The 13,459-nt window shown below is 42.2% G+C and overlaps 1 protein-coding gene across 3 annotated transcripts in view; it reads right to left on the bottom strand.

Moving 5' to 3' along the window:
• The window catches only part of FGF13 (fibroblast growth factor 13), a 300,336-nt gene that overhangs the window by 123,058 nt on the left and 163,819 nt on the right, over positions 1-13,459 (bottom strand). For 2 of the 3 annotated variants that reach the window (XM_083159475.1, XM_083159476.1), the window contains exon 3: positions 11,131-11,298. The exons of the other annotated variant lie outside the window; for it this stretch is intronic. In XM_083159475.1, coding sequence (XP_083015601.1) covers positions 11,131-11,298 — 168 coding nt within the window. The remainder of the gene's footprint in view (positions 1-11,130; positions 11,299-13,459) is intronic. 3 annotated transcript variants of the gene reach the window in all.

Genomic DNA, 13,459 nt, shown 5'->3' with positions numbered 1-13,459 from the left:
TTATGCGCAGGGTAAATACTGTCCGCTTTATTTTTACACTGCAATATAGATATCAGTTTCAAGTGAAAACCCCACCCAAATCTAAATCTCTCTGCACGTGTTATATCTGCCCCTCCCTGCAGGGCACATGGTTTTGTCCATTAGAGAGAGAATTTGCTTTTTGCGAGTGAACCAGAATCACATACCCTCCAACATGACCCATTCCATTAGGTACACAATGTTCTGTTTCTGGACTTTCTTGCCAGTGGCAGCACAGTCCAATATTCTTATAGGGGAGCCACACCTACTGCCACCTCAAACATCACTGTCCTGGACTCACTGGCAGTTGATGTGACCCCCCTCTTTGAATTTTGGACTGTGCTGGAGTCCAACCTCTGTAACTGCCACTGGGAAGTCCAGGAACAGAGCATTTTGTACCTAATGGAATGGGTCATGTTGGAGGGTATGTTGAATCAGGCTCCTAGTCTGCCCTACACAGGACTCGGGGGGGGGGGGTGAAGCTAATGGGAAACAGGCTGCTATGACAACAGCTACAGTGAGAGGAAGAGGAGAGACTGCTGCAGTTCCAGGGCCTGCCCAGCCAGTAAGACTGTACACTCAGTGGGGTCTATTCAATGCTGTGGGCGAGCGGTGACACCACTCACCGGTCGCACTGTCAGTATTCAACTCACCCCCCTCCGTTTTTTGAGCAAGGGGGAATTGGTGTATGCGGCTGCAGAAGCAGCGAGACTCGCGTCTAAATACTGCGGGTTCACTGCATTAGCCGCGGATCTCGCTGTTTGGGCGAATCCTCACCATCCTGTAACGACGAGGATTCCCCTGGAACGTTGAATAGGGTGAGCGGCTGGCGAGGGAGTAAAACAGCAATAATCATTGGTTTTCTGTGATCCTCGCTGTTTAACCCCCTCTCTGGCCGCGGCGAACGGCATTGAATACTACCCAGTCAGTTGTTGTAAGGTAACAGTGAGTGACAAGTGTGTCTTGCATGTAAAGTTCTTTGTGTATTTTTGTTTGTGAACTTGTGTGCGTGCTTGTGTGTCAAGAGATCTTAAGGGGAAGTTAGAGTTAGGCTGTGGGGAGGGAAGGTTAGGCTGTAGGGTGGGTTAGTCAGTGGGAGGGGGAGTTAGTGTAAGGTAGCTGTGTACAGGGGTTAAGGTTAGGCACTAGTGGGGTGGGTCAGGATTAGGCTGTGGGGGAGAGGGTTAGGATGCTGGGAGTAAAGGTTAAGATGTGGAGGGAAGGCTAGGGAGCATGCCAGTGTGATAGAGTGCAGGGATGGAGTGAGGGAGTGCATCAGTGTGATAGCATAGTCATTGGGCTTAATGGTCAGTTGCCCAGGGGCCTAAGGATTCTAGGAGCCCACCCCAATGGGGAAGACGGCACTGTCCCGGGGAGCAGCTGCGGGGTCCAGGCAGCGGAGATTCGGGCAGCGGCGGCTGGGAGCTTGTACTCTTGCTATTTGCCGAGCGGAAAGCGCTGCTGATTTTGAAAAAACTGGCCGGACTAGAACGTCTGGCTAATCAGTGTCCAGCCAGTCTTTTCTAAATCAACAGCGCTTCCCACTTGGCAAATAGCGCTACAAGTTCCCAGCCCCCGCTGCCCGGATCACCGCCAATGGTACACATATGTTTGTGTTTGGGGGGTGTGGCTGTGGAGGTTGGTTCTGGTTGGGGGGGACCCTCAAATTATTTTGCCCAGGGGCCCACTCTAGTGTTAAGATGCCCCTGGTCCCTTGAGCTCCTCCCGGCAGCTATCTGGGAGGGCTTACGATTTGGCACTTGAAGTGAAATTTGTACATGCAATAAATTGCATGTGATTTATCACATGTAAAGACTCCCAGAGCGCTGCAGCATCAGTGAAGTGCATAAGAATTAAAAAAAAATATGTCTCAAAAACTGCTGCAACTCACCGCTGCTCATTGCTGCCCGCCCAACCTGCAGAAACAGTTTTTAATCTCTGCTGCAGTTGCCAGCCCCACCACCCGCTGCCCACCCTGCTGTCGGGACCTGCACATATGTGTGTGCCAGCAGTGCTTCACCGCTGGCACACACCTACGGAATTGTCCCCAATACAAATAATTACAATACATAGCACCCGCAATGTGGTGCTGATGAGATCGGTCCGATCTGATAGATTTTATGTGCAGGAGGTTCAACCTCTAGGGTCAACGGATGAGAAACACTTGCGTTTTGGTCTAATTTATTGGCCCGATCCGTCAGAATTGGGTCAAATCGAACCAAATTGCAGTAGTGTATGGGGCCTTAATACTTTCTAGAATTGTATGGCCACACTTTTATTTTAAAAACTATAAAACTAGTTTGGTACGAATGGTGCACCTTTGGGTGCCACCCTGCGCTATGTTTCACTTAACCTTGATGATGTGTGTGCTAATATTTTAGCAGTACTATATATATCACATACACAGTGATTTAAAACATATGTTTTTACCCACTAACTTTTTATTCAATGTTTATTTTTATTGTATATATATATATATTTTTCCATTATGTCATGTATCTACATGCATTGATTAATGTCTCAGATTATGTTTTAAATCTTTGAGAACTTCAATAAACCCATTATTTATTCATTAAATCACTGTGTATGTGATATATATAGTACTGCTAAACTCTTAGCACACACATCATAAAGGTTAAGTGAAACTGAGCGCAGGGTGGCAGCCAAAGGTGCACCATTCGTACCATTTCTCTCCAAAGAGGTACCCTGTAGTATACCTCCAACACCCCGCAGCCAACCCACTTCAACCAAGTCTACAAGTCTACAGCGCACCCCAGAACACCCCCTGTACGCCATATAAACAAGTTTGCTGTGGCGTGTTTAGTTCATTCTGTTAAAGGTGATGCAGGTTTGTTTTGGCGCTCCTATCACATTACTATTCCCAGCTAAATCAATTTGTATTAAAGGTGGATTCATTTATCCGCAAGCAGCCAGCAGCAGTTGGGCAGATACAGATTGCACCTCCGTAGGCTGTGAGTAGAATCTGCCTTCTGTAGATAAAGTGCGGACGCCGCCAGAAGTCGCTCTAAAGTTAATTGAATCTCCCCCTTAATGTGAAAGCAACACATAAAAACTGATAGGAACATGGAAACCATTGTTGACAGTGAGATCTTGCTAACAATTGGGAGCATAAAAAAGGATATACAATTAACAAACAACATGTGATAGGTTTTCTTACTGGCCTATTTGCATGTGATTTGTAACAGTAAAGTTTGTCAGTGGATACAAGTGTTAACAATGTATATTTATTTATTTGTTCATTAACGCAATTGCATCAATCAGAAAAATAAAAACCAGATTAGAAGTGTAATGCCTCATTTGCTAATTCATTTGCACTGAAAATCTTGAAAAAATAAGGTATAAATAATATTTAACACGTGTTATCTGAGTGTGTTAGTAAATAGCAAAGGTAAAAAATATTTAAAAGGGGTGATATAGAGATTGGATACCAGAAAATGTGTTCACAAAAATATTGCTCACATATGCAAACCTGGATGAATTCAACTATTCAAAGGGGGTGTTTGGGGCACGGCACGGATCAGCCAAGGGGTCCTCTGCGTACTGATGATCCTAGACCCCTACCTTCCACATAAGTGCCTGGTGTGACTAAGGGGTCTATGTACTAAATCATGGAGTGATAAAGTCTATAAACTACCAGCTAATCGGCTACTAACTGACATGAGTGTGAGGCTGTTTCTGAACAACTACAGTTAGGAGTTGGTTGGTTGGTACTTTTAGGCAGATTTAATCTTGTAACCATTTATCAATTATGGGTCTTTGGGGAGGGGGTGTGGTTAAAATTGATTAATTTCTCAACATGACATATTGTCCCCACTCCCTCCTCATGGAATGATGGGTCCTAGCATTACACTAATCATCCTGCCCAATATCCAAACATTTTTGGGTGTTTTTATTTATTTTTAAAAGTAGTGGACTAGATGTACTAAGCTTGGAAAGTGATAAAACGGAGAGTGATAAGCTGAGTCAATCAGCTCGTAACTGCCATATCACAGGCTGTGTTTGAAAATCAGGAATTCAAATCAGGGCATCCGGAATTCTCTGCTCATGATTGGCTGGTGGGCGGGCCTAACCCCTGGTACGTGAGCGGAGCCACATATGTAAACACACAGCGTTCGTTGGGAGCCAGAGAAGCAGAGATGATTGGCGAGTATGATTTCTTTCATCAGGAAGCCCTTATAGATTCTACATGGACAGGCCCACAAGGGAATCCCTAGGTGAGTATGAGTGAGTGACTGCAGTGTGTAATAAAGTTTTACTGTTCATATGTGTCCGTGATTTATTTAACTATTTGTACTTTTATGGAACTAACAGTACCAGCGGGCCCTTTAATGCCCCACATTCTGGGACTTGTGGTTCTCCAATTCCCTGCATGCAGTGCAGGCTTGCTGGGACTCATAGTTCTACAACAATACATAATAGTTTTAATCAATTTTTTACAACATTTGCCATCAGCCCGGTGCCCACCACCCTTTGGGCACCGGGGACAGCACCAGGCGGGGTTAATCCTGGAGGGGGGACCAATTTTTTGGAGGGGTCCGGGCTGACCAGTCATGGAGATAATGGTTTGGCTGTGGGATTTTATATAATAAGTGTTGCCCGGCTGTGCCATTACCCTGCTGGCTGCTTGGGCCTGGTGCTGTTTCTCAAAATATGGGGTAAGCCTAGTCATTTTGTCTCCCATATTTTGGGAGCCAGGACTGGTAATTACACTGAAGCCTGCACGGATCAGTCAAGCAAAATATGCCTGGAAAATAAGGAGTATTTTCCAGGCATATTTTTGCGGTAATAACCCGCCGTATATTATATACGGCCTCTTAGTAAATTAGGAATCACCATTGAATGGTGAATGCTGAAAATACAGTCGTATTTGCATACCAGTGCCTATGTATACCATAAGCCAGGCGTATTCCTGTTAGTAAATTTTCCCCATTGAGCCTCTACTGACAGAAACTTAAAATGCAAAGCACTGTAAAAGGCAAAATCTACTCGCTTCATGCAAATATCACGCACAAAAATGTGTGTGTTGACAATTTGGATGAGGTTTGAGATGCGGAATATGAGATTATATTGCTATGACGGCAGCATATTATCTGATGAAAGACCTGTATACTGTAAATGATTTGGATAACAAGGGACAATCAAAGAAATGCATCAGAGGACTACATCACCTAAATATATTGCTGTAAAAAGTACCTTGATGGGAACCCAGGGCACTACACACAAGAGGGGCTCCCTCGGGCAGTCAGAAAGATGTCAAATTTACATATTATAAAAAACATGCACATTCTATGCCTTTTAATAACCATGAAATACAGTATACCTCAACCACGACTTACAACTGAGGCCAATATTGAACCCTGTATCCAATACTTTGCAAGCGTGTAAACTAAAAATCCAAAGGTGATGAAGATCCTTGAAGGTCCTCCATGAAAGCCTACCAGGTATTTCTGCACAAGAGGCATTACCAATGGGTGACTGATAGCAAACAACACATTACCAAGATGACACACTTCATCGAACACACTGCAGCATAAGGCATGGAACATACTGGGAGTAGGTGCAATAACTCTTTTCTACAACTAATGTGCAAAAATAGGTCTATCGATCCAAGGTTCTTGGCTGAATTTAGATATAAATGACTTTCAGAGTGACACCACTGTAAGATTCAGGTACCTTATCATACTGAACTCTATTTCCCATCTGTATAGATGTAGGTGAAAGTGAAGATGGGCACACAGCTGTATATTTGCTGGTCTTCAGATAGAGGTTTGGGGGTCAGTCGCACCAGACCATAAGAGTTTAATTCATCATTAATAGATGTGGCTCCCTGCTGGGTACAAGTGACGATCTCAGTATTAGTAGGACTGCAGGGGTGTGCTACCACGGACAAAAAATGATAGTAACAGATTAGGGACAGGATATAGTTTGTCACGTTGTGGTTAACCTAAAAAGATTAATTCAACAACTCTAAAATATACCTTTTATTAGGTTTATATTGAAACTACATGTAACATGAAACAAGGACAAAGTGAGTATAGTGCATGTAAAAATTGCACATGCGGTGCCCCCATGCGCTGATCCCGTATTTAAGGATCTCATTGATTAATAGGAGCTATTATATCACAGTCACTTCAATTGTAGGGCTTTGTTGCCCATAAATATATATGTGGGACAATGTGTGCTCATACATTTTTAAATCAATGATCTGGTCTGTGTGTGGATAGGTCTTACCAACCAGTGCCTTAACTACTGTAAGGCAGCCCCAGCAAGCGGCAGTGGGGTCTGTTTGGGCGCCGCCATCCGCTCGACGCACTGGCTGCCGCTGCCCACTGACTGAGACCCGGCGGCCAGTCAGCCGTAGCGTGGGTGCGGCCATGGCAGAGACGACAAATCCCCTCTTTGATTTAATTGACTGCACACAGAGCCGGCTATTGGCTACTGTGTACAGGATAGGGCGGCCTGGGATGCATCGGAGCCAAGGGAAGCAGCAGTGTCTGCCGGTCTCTCTTCCTCTATCCTGCTGGAGAGGAGCCGGGGGGCACAAACTTTTTGATGGGGGGGAGCTAAATTTATAGTTACGCCACTGCTACCAACACAATAATTTGCTCTGTATAGGAATGTCGCTGTGTGGCAGTTTTATTACTGAAAACAGGTCAGCCAGAGGAGTGTGTAATTTATCTGTTCGATTCTTGATCAACATGTCCGAGTGAGCAGGTTTTCTATCAAGTAACATCAATATAAGGCCATTTATGTGCATTCAGTAATGATGTTATACAATGTTGCAATTGCCTTTACATGTATCACATACACTTTTGCTGTGTTCCTTCAAGATCTGGCTGGGTTGGTTTACACATTTATACTCTAATGCAGTGGTTCCCAAACTGTGTGCCGTGGCTCCCTGGGGTGCCTCGGGACACTTGCAGGGGTGCCTTGGGTTGGTCATCCAGGACCAATTCAAATTATTTATGATTAATTATTTCTGGACAAAACCAGTGCTGGTGGCTGCCGATCATAAAATGTGTACAATCAGAACCAAATCCTGCCCTTTACCACATAACTGAACCTAAGAATCACATATAAACACAATCTACTTAATTTGATATATATTTTTTGGGGCTTAGGGGTGCCCTGGAAAAATTCTGATACTCTAGGGTGCCGTGATTAGAAAAAGATTGGGAACCCCTGCTCTAATGTATAACGACATAAGAGATTTATTAGTACAGTGTTCCGGATTGTCTATATTTAATAGTACCAATTATAACACATGTCATTCGTCACAACCACAGGATCTGAAAGACCATCTTACATTATAACTGCTGCATCTGAGATCGGCAGAGCCGTACCATGCTAAGGCAGCATAAGACACAGGAGTGTATGGAATGCTATGTCAGCAAAATCGCTGCTGGCTGTTTAGGGGTTTTGTAGCCCACTAGTACAGCCCACCATTGGCTCACACATTAGGATATGTGTTTCATGGCTAGATTGGACACGAACCAGAGTGCCCACAATATACAGTACTAGGTTCCGATCAGCACTTGGCTTGGTACAGTCTCACACAAATATTTACATTAGATTTCTTAAAAGGACTGATATATAACACAGACAGGGATAGTGTAGCGCAAGGGGAGCGGCCACACGGCTAGTGTTGTCCTTGTTTCATGTTACATGTAGTTTGTGTTTCATGTTACATGTAGAGTGGTGTTTAATTAATCTTTTTAGGTGCACCACAATGTGACAAACTATATCCTGTCCCTAATCTATTTGCTGTCTTGCCTTACTCTTGCTCACTTGCTTACTTTTTTTTTTTTTAAGATAGCAGCATCTCGGGTACTATATGACCCATGGTTGCTGATGTGACAGTGCTATGTTCAGCATAAAGACAGCTATTTGAAAAAAACTTAACAGGAATTGTGTAAAATATAACTTTGGAAATAATTTAAAAATGATTAATCCCAATTTCTAAAAAAATTATAATGGATATGAACAGATGTTTGTTACTCTATCTCCCACAAGATGTCTTCCCCTCCTTCTCAAATATAAACATCTTTTATTTTCTCGTAGAGAATACACCTAGGGTCCCTTTATCAATGAGTTTTAGCTATTTTAAACTCATACTGCCTTTTTTAAACACAACAGTTAGGAGCACCATGTATCACATGCAACAGGTTTTGAAACTTGTTGACAAATGGGCCCCTTAATGAGGGCAAAGTGCCACACAAACTATTTACTTACATCTTCCTTCTGCCGCCATGATCTCAAAAGTGTACTGGACCCTGTGTCTGTAACCATGCCTACACACACTGTATAATGGAGGGAAATAATACTGGTAACATATGAGCGAAGTGGATGTATTGTGGAGGCAGGGGAATAATGCAAGATACTGGGATTTCAAATACAAACATATTTATTTCCTACTTCTAATATTCTTCCACCAGAGATAAGATTCTTACCTTGCCCCGAGGTAGAATTGGCATAGAGTAACTTAAACCTCTTCATATTCTATATTCACATTACAATATTTCTGTTCTGCCAAGTACCTTTTCCATTGCCAATAATAGTTTTTAATAAAATCAGTTTTTTTTTTTTTTTTACAGACCTACAAGCAATTTTCCAATTGAATGAATAATTGTCCCTTATAGCGATACTACAAAACCTTTACATCTCCATGTGTTTCATGGCCGACAATTTTGGCTCTTTTGTTCACCATTTGTAGTCAGATAATAGAGCTATAAAAAAGATAATTGTGACACAGTATTCTGAATCACTAACAAATGACTTCACAGCTTTTAAGTTACACAGAAAACTGTAGCCCTGCAGTCTATCAGCAGCTGAGTAGGTTATACATTCACTTAACCTCCAGTCAAGTATCGATTTTCACTCTGATAATTATTGTGTGTTAATTTCACATGACATTTGATAACTTTGACACAGAGCCTCATAACCGCCGATTGCAATGTACTCTTTTATGATAAATTCTAAATCAATGTGCTGAAAAATATTTAACAGAGTCAAAAACTGCAGGCAATTAAAGCACACAGCTGTCGCTAAATTGTATTTCTAACTTTATAATAGACATTATTTTAATTAAAACGAATGATAGAAGTACGCCACATATATAGATAAAAATGTTGCTCTATACAGTATATATATTATATTATATTGACTAATTATAACACATGGTATAGACAGCTGGAGGGGACTCCATCTATTGATGTATGTATATACATTGACCCTTATTCTGATTCATTTGATCCCCTGTGTGTTCGCGCTGGGGAGCGATGTATTGCAACATCGCATGCGCATAGTCCGTTATGTGCAGGCGAGTCGGGGTGGGGGCACCCCGGTGCCGGGGGTAGGGGTGTGTACCTGTCCTGCGGCTTTGTATATAAAGCTTGCGGCGGCGGCAGCGGGGGGTCCCTGCAGTCAAGAAATAACGAGCGCTATCCGCCTGGCTACGCGGAAGCGCTTCTGTTGTGTAAACACTGGCCGCACGGCGCACACTGATTGGCTGAATCTCAGCCAATCAGCGTGCGGCCAGTGTTTCCACAACAGAAGCGCTTCCGCTTAGCCAGGCGGATAGCGCTCGTTATTTCTTGACTGCAGGGACCCCCCGCTGCCGCCGCCGCAGGCTTTATATACACAGCCGCAGGACAGGTACCCCCGCGGCATGTGGGGGGGGCGAAATGCCGCCCTCCAGTGGCCAGCGCCCTAGGCAAATGCCTAGATTTGCCTAGTGGTGGCGCCGGCCCTTGTTATGTGCATGTGCAGCTGCTGTGTGCGAGTTACCACGGCGAATAGATTATCCGCTGGCGCTCGCACACATCACTGGCCGGGTAACTTACCTTTGGGAACGCCCAGCATTTCATAGGCGTTCTCATAGTAATTACCCAATGACACGGGTACGGGGGTGGGCATTAGCGGATGTCAGATGCCCGCCCGCTTCCCATACAGGCATTCACAGATGTAAGACACCAAAGAGGTGTCTTTCATTTGTGAGCGCTAGAAAAATAATTGGTACGCGACCAACAAATGATTTTGTGCCCGCACGGAAGGCTGCGAATGAATGAGTCTGCTAATCATCCATTCGCATGCCTGCAGGTAACAGCACCGAGCGGGGGTGGGGGTGTATTTGTTGTGTGTATGTCTGTGTGTGTGTGTCTGTACATGTATACATATGCATTCATCTCAGGAATTATTAGGTCATTTTATAGATTATTAGTTAGCAGATCCTGCTGTGATAGGCCACAATCTGTTTAGAATCTACAATATGTGGAGATGGATGCTCTCTTGTTCCGTTTTACAATATGTCCCAATATTAGAATGAATCCTATTTTTATAAAGACAGGGAAATCACAAATCCTGTGACTCCTTATAAGTTACTTAAAAATATATACTGTATATCTTTGCACTACCCCATCCAATACTATATGCACAGATGCAAGCCATTTCAATTTCACTTGATATAAAAATAATTGAATCCAAACCTTTATTGATCCTGAAAAGAAACACAAACAACAAACAGACTTCTGTAAGATGCAGTTCTTTTGCATGCAACTTATTCATGTCCAGCGTGCATTACAAACACATTCTTCTCTTGCTTTTTTTTTTTGCAGCTGACGCTAAACTTTCAATTACTAGAGCAAGTGCAGAAGCCTTATGGGGAAGGATCGATTGTTTGCATGTGCCATACTTCAAAAAAGGTGCATTACTTCAAATATCAGAAGAAAACATGAGGGTAAATGCTGTTTAGAAGAGCAAGCAAATTTAGCAGCCAAAAAGGGCAGTGCGATGATGCAGACTGCATGGGGGAAAGAACAGCTACGTCTGGGGAAAGCCAAGTCATTTTTCTCTGGTTATTTGCTTCTTTTTTTGTATAATGCGTATACATGCTTAATATCATACAGTGTCCCTTGGTAGACTGTATAAGACACTAACAGGCAAGCAGGGGGATATGATATGAAGCGCATTATGTTCTCCGCGTCATTCCTGACACAGGCCGGGGGATGTACAGCACGGGATAGGGACACGAACAGTAGAAAGGAAAAAAAAAGGAGGGATAACGAACATAACATGGATCCATGTTGAACAAACCTTCCGGCTCTGTGTTTTCTTTGAGGTGCACTTGCTTCAGAGGACAGCAGAAGATTTCGTGACATTTAGCACGAAATGGGGACTCTTTTTTCTTTAAATCCGCTGACTGGATGGAATCTTGCCGTAACATAATGTATTCTTGTGTGCCAGGGGGAGCGTCATCCAAAACTGTGGTTACCACATAACAAAATGAACTGAAGTTAGAGCTGAATATGAGAATCTAATACTTTCTTAGCAAATACGTGCTATGTTATTTCCAGAGTATACATAAACCTTTAAAAGTAAACAAAACAAGCAGAGTATAAGATAGCCTGGAAAAATGTCTCTAAGTGTGGAATCAGTCACTAGGGGGTTGTGGTATCAAGAAAAAATGGAGGGAAATCAAGTATTAGCCAATCAGCTCCAACATTACAGAAGCGGATTGTTTGGTACTTTATTTGTCTCTCCCCAACTTTTGGTAAATCTCCCCCTAAATCATTTGGACATGGATCTATGTGAATATCATGAATAAGAAGTAATGGTACTTATGTAGTATCTGGGCTGCCGATTTTGTGATTGTATGCCTTACCTTAAGGCATACAATCAGATGCGATGCGATTCGATTCAATGCGATTTTGCATAGGATTCAATGTTAAGAAGGTCCTGTTCATTTCCCCACTATCCAAGTGGGCATAGAGTTGATTTTATATAGCGTGGCGAGCGCAGCGAGCCACCGAGCCCGAAGCGTGGCGAGCGAAGCGAGCCCCGCAAGGGGACGCATATTTCTTAAAAAGTATTCTGTGTCCCCTCGCGGCGCTCGCTACGCTCGCCACGCTTCGGGCTCGGTGGCTCGCTACGCTCGCCACAGGTTTATATCCAACTCCATGCCCACTTGGATAGTGGGGAAAGGAAAAGGACCCATTTTTCCCATTGAATTCTATGTTAAAATGGACTCAGACCATTTTAACATTGAATCCTATGGAAAAATCTTGACCATCGCATCGCATACGATTTGGTCGCATGCGATGCGATGCGATCCGATTTCTAAATCGGACGCCCAGATACTACATAAGTACCGAAGTAATTTGTTCATTCGCTCCCTGTAAGATCATAATGGCGGAATTGTGACCGTTTTTCTCTAGCAACTTAACTCTTGTAATCAGGAAAAGTTAAAGCTGAGTTTATCTTGTGACATGTCACTTTTAAACATGTTTTTTGATCTTCACCAATATGTATGAGATCGATTCAATACAGACTAGTTAAAACAGTAAAGTAAATAATGGAAGCAGCCATTTTGGATGGAACGAGCATTCAGAGAATGCATCATATCTAGGAACAAGCAAACCAATTTAAATTATTGTTGCTTGGGAACTGATTGACTGCATTCATACCAGTATTGGCTCAGCCCCAAAATGGAAGCCTTAACTGTGTATAAGTAATGATAAATCCTCAAATGACTTATAAAAAACATGATAAAATAACGATTTGGTGTTGTATGTAAAATAACTTGTATAGATAAATACATAGCCCTTTCCAACTGGAAATATTCCAGCCCAGTAATCAACTGATTTATTGGATTATACTGTATAGTTATAGTAATAGATTAATTAACAGTGGTGTAACATAAAATTCTAATGAATAGCAGGCAATTTTTAAAAAAAGTTTTGTGACTAATTTTTTATTTAAAAAGGACAAAACTAAAATTATTTCTTAATGCATCAGGTGAAACAACATAAAATGTTTTAAGAAAAACAAACAAAGTGAAACTAAATAGATAGCAAAACAATATTATTGATGTGAACATTAACAAAATAAAATAGCCACCTTTAATATGAACATGCAAAATGGCAAAATAAATAAGTAAAATCTGTGAGTTGTTATTATAATCTAATCATATATAGCCAATAATTGTTTTCAGTGGAGGAGGTACAAGTAACATGCATGTGGTTCCAAAGGTAAAACTAAAAAACAGTTTGACCCTAAGTTAACCTTTGTTTCAATGTTTTTCCACTTTTTTTTAAATTGGATATATAAATTATACATTTTCTTTTTTTAGAATAGTCTTCAAGTCAGTAAGACAATTTCTAAACACTACTAATTGTGCCCATACAAGGTGCATTTTGGGCTGCCGATCACATTGTACAGTTCAAAAAGTATGTGCTGCACATACTTTTTGAACTAGATCGTATCTAGTTCAAAACGCATGCTGATTTAGCACATCGGATGCGTTTTGAACGGGATATGATGTGATCTAGTACAAAACGCATGTTGCGATGTATGAGTGCCTTAAGAAAAAAGTAATTTATTTATCAACAACATGTGAAAATAAAAAGTACTATAGCTTGATGGT

Source organism: Crinia signifera, chromosome 9 (genome assembly GCF_055691185.1).
Source record: "Crinia signifera chromosome 9, ASM5569118v1, whole genome shotgun sequence".
NCBI classification, from domain to species: Eukaryota; Metazoa; Chordata; class Amphibia; order Anura; family Myobatrachidae; genus Crinia; species Crinia signifera.
Note: the sequence above shows the minus strand (reverse complement) of the source record. Positions and strands in the feature narration are given on the sequence as shown.